The sequence below is a fragment of the Prinia subflava genome, chromosome 2 (assembly GCF_021018805.1).
Source record: "Prinia subflava isolate CZ2003 ecotype Zambia chromosome 2, Cam_Psub_1.2, whole genome shotgun sequence".
Lineage (NCBI taxonomy): Eukaryota > Metazoa > Chordata > Aves > Passeriformes > Cisticolidae > Prinia > Prinia subflava.
In genome coordinates this window covers 57,896,188-57,910,022 of record NC_086248.1, presented here as the reverse complement: position 1 = coordinate 57,910,022, position 13,835 = coordinate 57,896,188, and the positions used below count along the sequence as shown (strand labels likewise).

Here is a 13,835-nt window from a genome sequence, read left to right as displayed (position 1 = left end):
ATTTGTTTCAGATAATCAAATGAGTGAAATCAGTTATTACAATCAGGTTACATTTCCATGGCATGTAAAACTGCTCTTCCTACATTCCCAAGTTCCCTAGATGCTTCAAGACTTCCAGGCAGTGAGATTATATAAACAAAAATAAATCACTAAAAAATAAACTAAAATGACGTAGACGAACATAGGAAATCTCAGGAGGACAAAGTTGTCCTGGATCTCCCTAAGCCCAAAAGGGAGACCACTGGTTCTCCACGGAAGTGGCACTTTTACTTCCAAAGGGAGAGAATCAAGCAACCAAACAGAATTTCAGCCACAGATCTTAAGCAAAACCTCAGTTTCAGAAAGAAGGGCTGAAACTGAACAGCTAACCTCCCCTAATTGCTTAGGTACCCCCTCAAAATTTGATTTAATTACATAAAACCCCACTAGTGCACACACGAGGAACACCCTTTCTCTTGGCTAACCCACACGCCAGGCCCGTTCAGCACAGTGACCTACTGTGGATTTGCATACTAAGCAGCCTCATGGTTAACCTGAGGTATGGTAATCCTCTCAGTCAGAGGTCCAGCAAACATCACCTCACATTTAAAATAAAGTTAAAAGAAACAAAAGTTAAAATAATAGTAAAAAAAATTTACCTGCTAGAGCACTCACCAAATATATCACTGTTAGGTTGGGCAAAATGGAGTCACTTTTCCTCTCCTCCGTTGAATCTCTGGCATTCTGCAGAAAGGAGAGTGAAAATTATGGAATTAGAGAAGGGATAGGAGGGAGCTCAGCTGCACAGCTCAGCAGGGGTCTAGGCACACCTCGGTTTATTCCCCCTAAGTCACGCTCGCCGAGCATACGCCTCCTGTTCGTTCCTAAAGAGCAGCTGAATAAAACATACCACGGGCTGAATCCAGTTCAGACAAGCTAAGGAGTCAGATTTTGAATAGGAATTAGACACTAATGTGATTCTGAAAATCCCATTAAGAGCCTTTACCACCTCTGCCTACCTACATATCTTTAAAAATCTAGACCAGACAGCTTGCCTATGGTCGTGCTGTATGCCTGTGCTGAAGCAAGGGTTCCCAAGCTCTAAACACCAAGGGCCTCAGGCCACACTCCTGGAAACTGTTAGAGCTGATTTTCAACTTAATTATCTGTAATGCCTGGAAACCTCTACCCAAATGAGCCCTCACTTCCCTGGCAAGCAACATGAGTGGCCTGTAAAGTACATCAGAGACATGGGTCACTGTGATCTGCTGGGTACCTCCACCAAACCTAGGTCAATAAAGCCTGATAAATATCTGAACAGAAACAATGTTTCTCCTACCACTTCACAAAAACCAGCTGTTTAGGTAGAATTGCTGTGCAGTTTTTTCTTGCAAAATTTATTAGCCTGCCTTGAAGCCTAAAAATGAAGGATTTTTGGTTTAACAAGGGAAAGAACTCATTCCCTCTACAAAACTTGTAACCCCTCCCAGCCTCAGCAGAATATCAACTGGAACAGAACAAGGATACCTTTTTTTATTATTTTCATTTCTCTAAGACATTGCTTTGCGTTTTTCTTTTCTAGAATATTCAACATTAATTCACCTCTCCTTCTGTGCTATTTCTGTGCCACGGACTGAGCCAAGGGTGACAGAGAAGAATCCACACACACTGAACATCAAATGTTTCTGTTCTGAACTTTCAAGAAACTATTTAATATCTTTCTTCTTTTTTTATATCATCACAAGGCCTGTTTATATACTTGAAGTGGAAACAGTGCACATTCAGCTGCAATTGATTTCCTGTATGGCAAAATACCTCAGGCATTCAGCTGGCCGGGAACACTATGGAGGCCTCTTACCATCACCAGTTTTTTGAGACCAGGAAGCTCTGCCCAACGCTTGTTCTTATGCCAGAATAAATGAGAGTCCCTGCTAAGTGTCCAAGTTAATTTGGTCTAGGTGAACCAAACCATAAACAGGCAAAATTTTGTGTTTCAAAAACCCATTTAAAAAATACTGGTCTACTTTCAGCTTCTACAGTAATGCCTTGAATTCAATCTTGCTAATGGGGCAAAATATTTATCTACAGATGGTTTTTAGATACAAAAAACTGCTCCATCTGAAATTTACTTTAATAAAATATCAATATATTTTCCTTCTCCATGCTATCTTTACAGCAATAAATTAACACTACAAGCAATTTCACAGACAAAAAGAGAATATTTTTTTCTTTTATTATCACTGAGTGACAACTACAGCAACAACTGTATTTAGTTCACTTAGTTTTTTCTTTTAATAATTGAAGACACAGAGTAGTCTTCACTAACATTTCCAGGAATCTGAAGAAGGAAATACATGAGTAGTCTCATCAAGTTCCTGTGATATTCAAATGCCTGTGATATTCAAATGCCCAACCACCTGACTGTAGATGAATCAAAACAGAAATGCAAAGTGACCTATAATTACCATTCTACTTTCCACTTATTATGGAAGCTTCCCTAGCCTCAAATCCTCCAGAGTCAAGGACTCAATTTCAGCTGCTTGAGAACCCAGCTTTTTTAAGAACCCTAGAAAAAACAGATTGGTAATACAACCACAAGCATTTAAACATACACAGATTTGTGTACATATAGATAGATAGATACTATACATTATATATAAATAAATTAAAATGAGGAACCTAGATAACCCAAAAAAAGCCTAAACTTTATACTGGGGCTCTCTTGTTTGGCAGGAGTTTCATCAGTAACAGTTTCTTAGTACTAGGGAAAAATTATTTGCCAAAAGCTGAGATATTCTCTAACCCCCAGTAGATACAATGGCCTTTCAAAACCTTTCAACTGATGATCTGACAGGGTCTTACAGTCACATCCAAACTGACTAAAGTACAAGCTCTTGTCTGTTACAGAATGTTCTATCAACCTTCTTTAACTTTTCCAAGAAGGTTTTCTACAGATTTTACTATCTTCATACTATATAACAGGACAATCTGTAAGGAAAATTAATTTTTCATCCTGTAATTTTTTTTATCAATTCAGTGGTTTATTTCTCAACAATCAGTGCAAGAAAACTGAACACTTTTGTACTAGAAAAACTATAATGAAGGAAAGATGTTGTTTCTTTCCAGAAAGGGATTAACAAATATACTGTCATTTGTCCTTTATTTTCTATTTCATCTTTAAAAGTTTGCATGATATAAATAGTCTTAGTCTAAAAACATAGCACAGTTATTAACAAAAAGCTTCTTAATCATTTTTAGAAAATATATAGGGTTAAACCATCAAGCAAGTAGCAGCTTAAGAAGCAAAAGCACCAAAAAAACCTGCATTCAGATATTTAAACTGACTCAAATCATAATGTCTGGCTGTCCTTTGAAAAACACTTTGGAACTTGGAGTTCACACTATAATGTTAAACTAAAAGCCCAGAAACTTGAAAACTCTTTCAGTAAACTAAGGTGCTCCTTTCAGGTATACTCTACATGGGAGGCAACCAAAATAATTTTCAGTAAGAGTTTGGGTGCTTTACTTTATTCCTTAGGAGTCATTGAGGAATCTGCACCTCAGTTTCCCTAAAAAGTGTAAATGACACGTAGCCCTTGTATTCTACACGCTCTCTCAGTGTGGTGCAAGCTAACACTATCACTTTAGTCCAGTTAACGGGTCCCCTTAAATCATGAGGTCTGAGCTTTGAAATCTCTGTTTTTAAAGAATTTGCTTATCCTGTTTCAGCTGGCTAAAAGACCACAGTAAGCCAGAGCCACTCAACTACATGGGATTGTGTTCCACAAACTTACAGGTGGGAATTTGCTTCAATTTCACATAGGATATCAAGAAATTCATTCCATTCATTGACATTCCTTCTCTCACCTAGTCCACAACCACACCTCACATCCATAAAACTCCATCCTTACAACTTGGATTATATTGTGTATTGGACAGAATAAAATTTTCTCAACACATACTGTAGCATTTTAAAACAAATACTCTTGCCAAACAATTCCACATACTGACCCTCTAAGAAAAGTTCAGAATAAAATTCTTTGTAGTTGTTCACATGTGCTAGACAGCAAACCGTTGTGCAAGTTTAATCACCAGTGAGGAGGACTAAAGTAAAAATTTATTTGACATGACTTTTACTGAGCTATGTGCCAGTTCCTAAAGCCCAACTTTTCTGGCTGAGGAATGCAGCTTGCTTTTAGAGGAAGGCCACATACTGTAGCACCTTCTCACTGCACGGCATAATCGATTAACAGATGGAAAATGCGCCACATCCCAAGCAAACGGATTTATTCCACATGCAATCAGCTGAGAGCTTTCCCAGACATACTAAGCTAATTTCATGGACTAAGTTCATGCAGCGCTCCTGGAGTTTCCTTCCCTCTACCCATTCACAACAGTGAACAGCACAAAGGTGAGTAGCATGACAAGGTCCACAGCTGAGTGAGTCTTTGCCAGAACTCCTGCAGACCATCCCTGGTATGACCTCAAACTGTCCCCAGGAAAGAAGTCAGCATTGGGCAAGTATGGGCATAGACAAGTAACTGTGATCCAGATACCAGAACTAATCACCCCTGATATGACTCAGTATTTATAATTAACTAACAAAAAGGAACCAACCCAGTACATTTTCCTGAAACCATCAGAAGATGGGCATCACTGATCTTCTATTACATATTGAAAGAACTCTTTGTGCAACACTGATGTTGATTTAAAGAGCAAAAGGGAAAAAAACCCCATAACATTTAGTGGGCAGACTCATCACTAGAAGACAGCAGCAGTGAAGCATCCAGATGGCCCTAGCATCCAGACCCCTGTGGAAGCTCCAATGAAAGAGACTCAGTGAAACAGATCTTCAGTGACAAAGGCTGATAACCCACTTTTCTTCTGAAGAGAGAACATGAGATCATCATGGTTTTGTTTTTCAGAATCCTTCCTTGAAAAGCAGACACAGCTCCTATCCTATCCAAACAGCATGAAGTGGTGTCTGGGAGAACACCTTTCTCCTCCATTCCCCACCTGTGCACATCACAGGTCCCAGTCACATCAATGCCTCACCAAAACAGGGCAGGAAAAAAAATCACCTATTCTCCTTGCTTTGACCCTGTGGGGTCTGAGTCAGCACCTATTCTGTGCTTTGGACAAACAAACTGCTTTGAAGGGACCCAAGGAGTGCAAGAGGCAAATCTGTTTGAGAACAGAGGTTGTTTATCAGCAGGATCCTTTGCTGCAAGGTTGTAGACAGAACCTCTTCAACGTGGTTTCTTTTGGATCTGCAGTGTGCATGGCAGCAGCAGGACAGACTAGCCCAAAGATGAAGAACAGAAGGGACACTGTCAGCACGCACAGCCATGAGTGAGGATGCACACCTGTGTTCGGAACAGGCCACACTGCCAAGGAGAGCGCTGCTGTGGCTGAAAGTGGCAAAGTGCAAACTGAGTAACTCAGATCACCAGGATGAATCAGCATGCAGGAGATCAGCTCTAAAATCTGCCCAGCATGGCTTGTGCCTTAGCAAACCACTCTGTCCTTCACACCAAGAGAAAAGTGGGGTTTTCTTAATGTTCTGGTCTGCATTTCCCTGCTGGGAGGCTCTAAGAAAATGGAAAACAATTCTTGAAGGAAAGGTCTGCAGAAAACCTGTCCTTTTCCTCCGAGAAATTTGCCTAGCACTGACATCTCTAATATCAATTTAGGAAACATGTCATCTAAAGCAATGGAGGAGTGCAAGCACGTCAAGACACTGCCTTATATACCAGAAAGAAACTTTGGAGATTAAATGGTCAATAATGCCCTTAGAAATTATGTACTTTCACTTAGTAACAGATCGCAGTATTCCAGAGTGGCTTACTAAAACATCTACACTGTGCCTGATGCTTGGTACTATAGAAAGTCGGCAGCTTTGCCCCAAAAATCTGGGAAAAGCTCAGAAGATTTAATGAGTTCAAGCTCTGGAGGAGATGCTGGAGGCAATCTCCTCATACTGTAAGGCAGAAGAGCCTTCACAGTACAACCAACCTGATAAGGCCAGGATTCTCAGAGGCTATACCCAGTGAGGAGTGGGCTAGGACACAGACAGCAAGCTCTTCAAGGCAGGAGGAGCACAGAATGACCAAGATAAAGCAAATCAGAGATTTATGACTTCAGATTCACAAAGAGAACGTCAGAGAGACTGACAATTACCAGAAGAGACTGACAGAATATTTTACAAACCACATGCTGGTAGAGTATGAGGGAAGGCAAACTATCTCTCCAAATTCATTAATGATTTATTGTTAAATACATCTTTGTCTACCATTCAAATAGGCTAAGACTCCCGATTCTTCTGAGAAATTAGTGTTTCTACAAGCAACTGAAGTCTGTGATGACATCACTCAGACACTAAGGTGTGACATCTCTCTGAGCTACCTCAGGAGGCATGTTATCAGCATAGTGAGAAGGAACTGGAAAGCAAACACTGAGAAAGCTTCATAAGCACTTGAGTATGAAGCACGCTCATCTTGGCAGCACCAACACTGCTTGTAAGCCAAACCCAGGTTTCTGCTATTAACTTGGTTTCAGTTTAAAACAATAAGTGGAAAGCTCTGTGCATACTGAAGTGGTAAAGATTACTGACGTGCAAATAAGTAGTTCATCTCACCTGTTTTCACAATTATTTACAAAGAAGGAACTATCCTTTTTCCCCCATATCAGACATCAAGGACACAAAGCACTGTGTTACTTCAGTATGAAGTAACACAGATCAGTGGCAGCAGCAGAAAGCAAGTTGTTCTGCTGCTGCTTTTCTGAAATGTGTTGGGACCTCAGCTATGGATCTGTACTCACTGGGGTACACAATGCAAATACAGAAAAAGAAACAACAAGAACAGGACATTGATTCTGGTATGTAGAAATCACAATGAAATTGCAGCAAACAGTGCATCTTAGGGAACATACATGAGGGTAAAAATTGGTAAATACCTTAACAAACCAGAGTTTACAGGGTGTTAGGGAGGAAAACTTTCCTGTGTTTACAGATAACTTTGCATAACACAAGGGGAAGCATGGGAGAAAGTACAAGCACTAGAGTCTATGCACTAAATGTAGCAGCTAGACTCATTATGTGGGCTAATTAAAAGGCAGAAGCCGACCTTGAAGCCCACACCCAGATGACTGTGATGGAAGATGTCAGCCATGACCATGAAAAGAAACTGGCTGCTATGCTGTCCCCAACACTGCTCCTTACAAGAACCCAAACAGCCATCTCCTTCCCAAGCTAGGTACCAAGGCTTTATCTGCCATGGCTGTGAGCAAGCAAACGAGCAGGTGATTCAATCACTGCACCCATGACACACTTTTTCTCTCTGCTCTGTACTCCAGTGAAAGGAAGCACAGATCTTATCAGCAGAACACAGTAGCTGAATGATACTAATGCTTGGAGCGTGATCCTGAAACAGCTGAATGGATACGAAGGTTCAAATATTTAAATGTTAACATTCATTAAGTTAGGTTTTAAAACATCTGGGCAGGGCTCACATGCAAGTTTCTACAGAATGTATGCTCACAGGAAGAGGCTTGGCACCACTTGCAGTCTGAAACTCAGAGCACACAAGCAAGACTTATAGGATTCAAAGTTAATTAGAATTGCTTCAGTAAAGTTGACATGGGAACTGCTGTCAGCCCAATTTATACCTGTTCACTACACTTAAAAAAAACACATGCAACCTCCACTAGCATAATGATCACGGTCCTGTAGAACATTAGGAAGCAGGACTAGTGGAGCTCATGCTGAGGAAGGAAGGAAGGAAGGAAGAAAAGAATCAAGTCAAATGCATTAAGTCACCCTGTCAGGTAAATTTTCAAACTGTCACCTTGCTTTTTATTTTCACAGCAATGCTCTGCATTGTGGTTAGTGAAAACACAGGTAGTGACCACTCCTACATGTAGGTACTTCAGAAGGCACCTCAGTCAACAGATGACAGTGGCTTTAAGAGCTTGTAACACGGCTTAGACAACTGCTTCTTTCAGGCCTCCTCCATAAGTGTAAGTAGGTTTTCCCCCTATTTCCTTCCCCAGTCCTCCCTGACTAGGCCCCTTTCTTTTCCTGTATTTGTAATCAAGCTCATTCATGGTTAAACCTATTTCAGGCCAATTTCATATAAATTCAACTTTTGGTGAATCAGGCTAGACTAATGTATTTAATACAACCATAACTAAAAATAAGTAAATAAATAAATAAATAAATAAATGAAATTAATTTATATCCTTAAAGTGATTTGGGAAACTTTGAACACTAAGAGTAGTTTGTCATACAATTTTTTAATTTTTTTTAATTAATAAATACCAACAACCCATACTGCTATTTTAGCTATTATTCAATCTGTTCACATTCCTCTCTTGTATTCTTAGCCACTTTAGTATATAAAAGACTCCTGTACTTACAACTGTAACTGTTGCCACTGATTGACTTTACTCTTCATTCCCTTTATTCCTGTTCCCAGGCCAGTTACTGACCATGGTGTGTGAGGCTTTTCTAAGGGAGAGGGGAAATCTAGGCTCCATATCCTCTGCATTCTGAGTTTACAAGAATAACACTTTCTTCCACGTTTTTTCTCAGACAGTCCTACTAGCTAAAGCTTTGTGTGTGCAGCGACAGTAATGCAGGTTCTCAGAACTAACCATTCAGCAACAGTTCTGCAAGCCTTTCTATCACTCCAGACTTTGCTGAGGGGTGCAAAAATTCTTTTCCCCCACCTCCCCCTCTTAACTCTACTAAAGCAGAATGTCCTTTAGGGTAAGTAGTGGTAAGACATCCTCACTGTTCCCACCAGAAAAAATTCCAGCTTATTATAAGAGGATCACCATATCTCCAAATGTTTTCAGTAGACATTATAACATTAACTTGCATTTTTTCATATTTTATTATTCTATCTCCTATAGTATATTCTAGCTAAGTATTTATGCACTATATTTGGCTATTAAGAAATTTATGGCAAAGTAACTTAAAGCCATAACTAATTTAGCCTGTCAATAAAACATGTTTCCTTAACACAGTAACCTTCCTTCTCAACATGACCGAATGCAAAAGGGAATTCACATCAGATTAATTCCTTTGTTCTAATTTATAACTGCCACAGCTTTATACATGTCTAATCTGAGAAACACTTCTAAATAGAGCCTGCAAGTGGCTCCCTTCATCAGCTTGGATGTTCCCATTATTTCCTGATCCAGCACATCTGACCTTATGGTGCTGGGGTACATGACAGGGCCATGCTGCCACCCAGACATGTGGTCTCTCTTCTTCATAACCCCATGCTCCCAAGACCAAGACCTGCAGCTCTGGCTTGCCCAGTAGAAACTAAGTGGTGCCCAGCAATTGCTGGAATGGCAACCAAGCATGAATAAATAAATAAATAAAAATCAACAGTTGAATGAGTCTTTGGCATACTTTAACATCTGTGCTAAGTATCTGTTAAAAATTGTTTTTTTGGACTTCTTTAAAAATCAAGAGATAAATTTTAAAAGCTCCATCTATTCTGTAGTATCCTTCCCTAAGATTCGATTTGGTTAAGGATTTTTAGTGACAATTTTAGAGATGATACCTCTGTATAGAAACTTTTTTTTTCCAATAGCAGTATCTCAGACTAATCTGTGGATCTACTCTTCAAAATTACTAACAGGAGATTTTGTAACTGTGTTCTTGATTTCCCCATTTTTGTGTTGATCTCAAAAGTACTCACCAGAGCCTAAAAGTTGTATGGGTGATGCTACCACAAATCAAGATAAAATGCCAGAAGCCAATGTCAAGTTACAGCTCTGCTAGGGTTCTCTGGTTAGAGAAACAGACCAGCTTTGCACTGCTGAGTTTGCATTCAAAGACAATAAAGCACTACTTCAAGTAAATGCCTTAGTCAGTTGCCACAGCCCCATGTGTAGCAGGGTTACAAGGGCTTTAAAAAGCCTTTCCTGAATGGGTGCCAAAAAATCACAAGCGTATGAAAGGCAGAGGACAACAGGTATACAACAACCCAATCCCAATAAATGCACACCAGGAGGCTTTCAAACATGCTTACTGCTCCAAATGACTTCACAAAAATACTATCACCGTTGCCACATGAAAGACTGTGTCAGTGAAAGGTTGAAACATGCCATTCTACACAAATAACAGTAGCACACAGTACACAAACTCACTGCTTGCTGCTTACAATAAGCAGATATTTTCACTTTCCTTCTAGCTTTAACTTTTTAGGTCACAACAAATGTTTAAAATAAAAACACAAAACAAAACTACAAAGAAAACCAAAATATAACCTCATAAAAAACCCCATACCTAGACAAAAACATCCCAATTCCACACAGGCAGGTACCAAGTGTTCAGTCAGTTAGCTCCGAACTCTTTCTACCTTTTTCCATGGCCTCACAAGCAAACACTTTAGTCTCAAAAGTATGCCTCTAGACAGTTAATTTGTAGTCTCACATCCTGCCCAAGGAAGAACACATTAGCAGATGTCCTGAAGTGATGAGAGCTGCCAACAAACTAGGTTCACTTCTTGAAGATTTCCACTTAAAAATCAAGTCAGTGCTGTATTTGCAAGATGTTATCTCGTAAGACTATAAATTACAAACTGATTTGGCTACACACCTATTTTTTTCCTTTCTCTTTTTTTGGAAAATCAAAAGTAAAACAACAAGAAAATGACACCTTAACACCTAGTGTCAGAATCACAGCATGACTTTGCAGAGATGCACTCTGTTGTATGGTCACAGGTAGACGTTGTTTGCTTAGGGCTCTCTAGGTCTGACAGAAACAGCCAGCATTCCCATAAATGAACACATTTAAAACCTTAGAACCTTTTATCACAGTGTTTTGCACCATTTCTAGTTTGCCAACTGAGAACACAGAGCAGGAGTCCAAGTTTAATAGCTAAGCATCTGCATGGACCCGAGAACAATACCAATATTCATTAAGAGGCCAATCTCAAACTGCCTTCTCATATTTTCAAGACAAGCACTCTATTAATACATTTCCTAACCTTAGCATAACTCTTATGTTTTCAGCCCAAAGCACCCACACACGCATTGGTGAAGAGTTCCCAAAATTATGACAACTACGTGCCCCACACACACCAGGGGAAAAAAAAACCCTAAAAATAAATCTCAAGGAAACTATATATTGTGTCTTGCCAACCACAGTGAATTGTACAGCCAGGAGTTGCTACAGCCAGATTTAGCTTCACACAAGCTAACAGAATTCCTTTATAAATTTAGCTAGAGGCACGGGCAACAAACGCTTGTGGAAATTTGAACCGCAACTCTCCCGCAGCAAAGACTGCTCCCTCCAAGAATGAAACAGTAGCAAAAGATGACTATTGGTAGGCTCTTACTACACAGCTTTCAAAACACCTACAAGTAATCAGGTTCTCTAGGCAGAGTTATTAGGCTGCTGAAGTACCAGCAAGCATTAAAAGCAAAATGCAAGTCCACAGCTCTTTCTGTGTCTGCCAATTAATAATCAAAGGGGGAAAAAAGCCAACTAGAGACCGTATTGGAAACCAGCTGAACGTTCGTCTGTTTCAGGTCCCTTTCCCTCATACTTGGAGCAGTGTGGCTTGAGAAGAAAGAAGGAAACGAGTGCCTCAGGTCTGTCAGTGCTAACTGAAGGAGGAGATCTGAAGGGCTTCTCCTGCAGCCAGAGGGAATGGGATACACGACCCGCAAAGCAGGGAAGAAACGAGTGCAGGATACGGGGAAATGCATCTAGGGTCTTGTAGGGCAGCACTGCCCCGCTGCCTCCTCACGGAACCAAAGCTCCTGCTACTTAACAATAGATCAATCATATTTTTAAACCTCTTTAGGCCATACTTATCACAATCCCATTAACTTTAAAACACAAAAAAACCTCCGGAGGATCGGGTTTGCGGGTTTGCTAAAGCATCCCCACAAAACCTGAGGCCCCGTGGAATTTGATCGTATTTTAAAAGAAGCACCTCCCTCCCTCGCCGAAGAAACTCGCTGAAAGCCCCGGGCTCGGGCTGCGCCGCTGCAGCTCCGGCGGGGCACAAAGCGCTGCGGCGGGGCGCGCACAAAGGCTGCGCTCACGGACCGCCCGCTGCCCCGCCGAGCGCCCGGGCTGCGGACCGGACCGGACCGCCCGCACCGAGCCGAGCCGGTCCCGGAGTCGCCGCCCCCTCCGCGGCGCGCCCCACCGAACAAAGCCCCCGGCAGCGCTCACCGCCAGCCTCTCGCCGCTGCTGCCCTCGCCCACCGCTCCTCCTCCCGCTGAGAATGCAGGCGCAGGGTGCGGGAGGTTACCCCGCTCCGCAGCCCATTCAGCAGCGCCGGCCTCGCGTCCCCTCGCAGCGCCGGTGGCCGCGCCCCGGCTCACTCCGTGCGCTGCAGCTCCGGGCAGCGGCTTAAGCTCCAAACTTCCTCCTCCTCCCGGCCGGGCAGAGGAGTCTGTGAAACTCCCCTCCTCCATGCAGCTACCGCAGCCCCGCCGCTGCCTCAGCCCCTCCCCGGGGAGGCCTGGCCGGGCTCTGGGCTGGTGCTTGCTCTGCTCTCCTTCCCCTCCCTGCTCCGCCGCCCCCCAGCCCCCGAGGCTGGGAAAGGGGGGGCAGGAGAGATTAAACACTCGGATTTGTCTCTGGAACGGAGCCAAAGAGAGCAGTCGGATTACAGCCCCGGGAAGAAGAAGGGAGAAGAAGGGAATGGGGGTTAAAAAAAAGAAAAAAAAAATCCGCTACTGTTTTCACGCAGGAAAAAGCGCTGAAGGAGGGCTCTCCTGCCCTGCCCCGTGTGTCAGGTCGGAGCCTCTCCGCCCGGCTGCGGACACCATCCCCGCCTGGCCGAGCTGCCCACCGGCTCCGCTCCGCCACCACAGGTCTGGAATTCAATTCACAGGTCTGAGAGAGCTTCTGTAAATGAGTTGCTAAATTGCCAAAATGCTTAGGGGACAAGTCCACCACGAAATACAGACCCATAAAAAGCAAATTCCCAGAGGCTGTAGATAGAGACTACACCTGCCTCGTGGCAGGCTGCTGGGTCATCATCTTTGGAAAGGTGAGTTTAAAGTTATGAAACATTAAAAAGAATAAATTTTAAAAAACACACCTAAAAGAGAAGAAATGGCTTAAATAAAGCCTGAATTCTTCACACATGTTCAGTGCTCCGTATTCCTCTGAGCCCTAACAAATTCTTTGGTTTCCTGTAAAACTTCATTCCGTATTTCACGTTTAGTAAAGCTGTATTGCTTTTGTTCTATAACAGTTTCTCCCTCTACTCATGCTAATATACAGCATGTGGAATGCAAGGAAAATTGGGAGGTTAGAACAGTTCATACTTTTCAGACGTCAAAACAAGTAATTACAGCAGTAATTCAGAAAAGCAGGAAGTTTCAGTGTTTGCCCTCATGTTACCTGTTCTCACTGGAATCCTAAATAAACAAACAAACAAACAAACCACACACACACAAAAAAACCCCAACCAAACAAACAAAAACCAACCAAAAAAAAAAAAAAAAAAAAACAAAAAAAACCACCAAAAAAACTACCACACAACCCACCAGAACACCTTGGTCAGGGTCTGTTTCTCTGTCATTGATTCAGAAGCCCACAGCTCTTTCCCAACCTGCACACTGACTGTTCTTTTGACTAGAGCTGAATTTTAAAAGATGACCAAATTTATGAATTCATTTTGGCCACATTTCAAAACAAAAGTTTGTGTTCAATAAGTGTGACTATATTACCTTTTCAAGAAAAAAAAAAGCCTCAAATGTTTTAATGATAGCTATTCTTGCACGTAACATTTACCGACATAGCAGATTTAAAGTATAGTTGTCACAGAATTCTGTCTGAGTTGGAAGGGACTCTCAAGGATCATCA

At 41.8% G+C, this 13,835-nt stretch overlaps 1 protein-coding gene across 4 annotated transcripts in view; it reads right to left on the bottom strand.

The window, feature by feature from the left end:
* PLEKHG1 (pleckstrin homology and RhoGEF domain containing G1) overlaps positions 1-13,131 on the bottom strand; it is a 125,584-nt gene extending 112,453 nt beyond the window's left edge. Inside the window, exons 1-2 of one of the 4 annotated variants that reach the window (XM_063390099.1) lie at positions 12,188-13,131; positions 639-723 (exon numbers count right to left, since the gene is read on the bottom strand). In XM_063390099.1, the coding sequence (XP_063246169.1) occupies positions 639-723; positions 12,188-12,433 (331 nt within the window). In that variant the 5' untranslated portion in view covers positions 12,434-13,131. The remainder of the gene's footprint in view (positions 1-638; positions 724-12,187) is intronic. The other 3 variants (XM_063390100.1, XM_063390101.1, XM_063390102.1) reach the window with 3 other exon arrangements.
* Between the last annotated feature and the right edge of the window lie 704 nt (positions 13,132-13,835).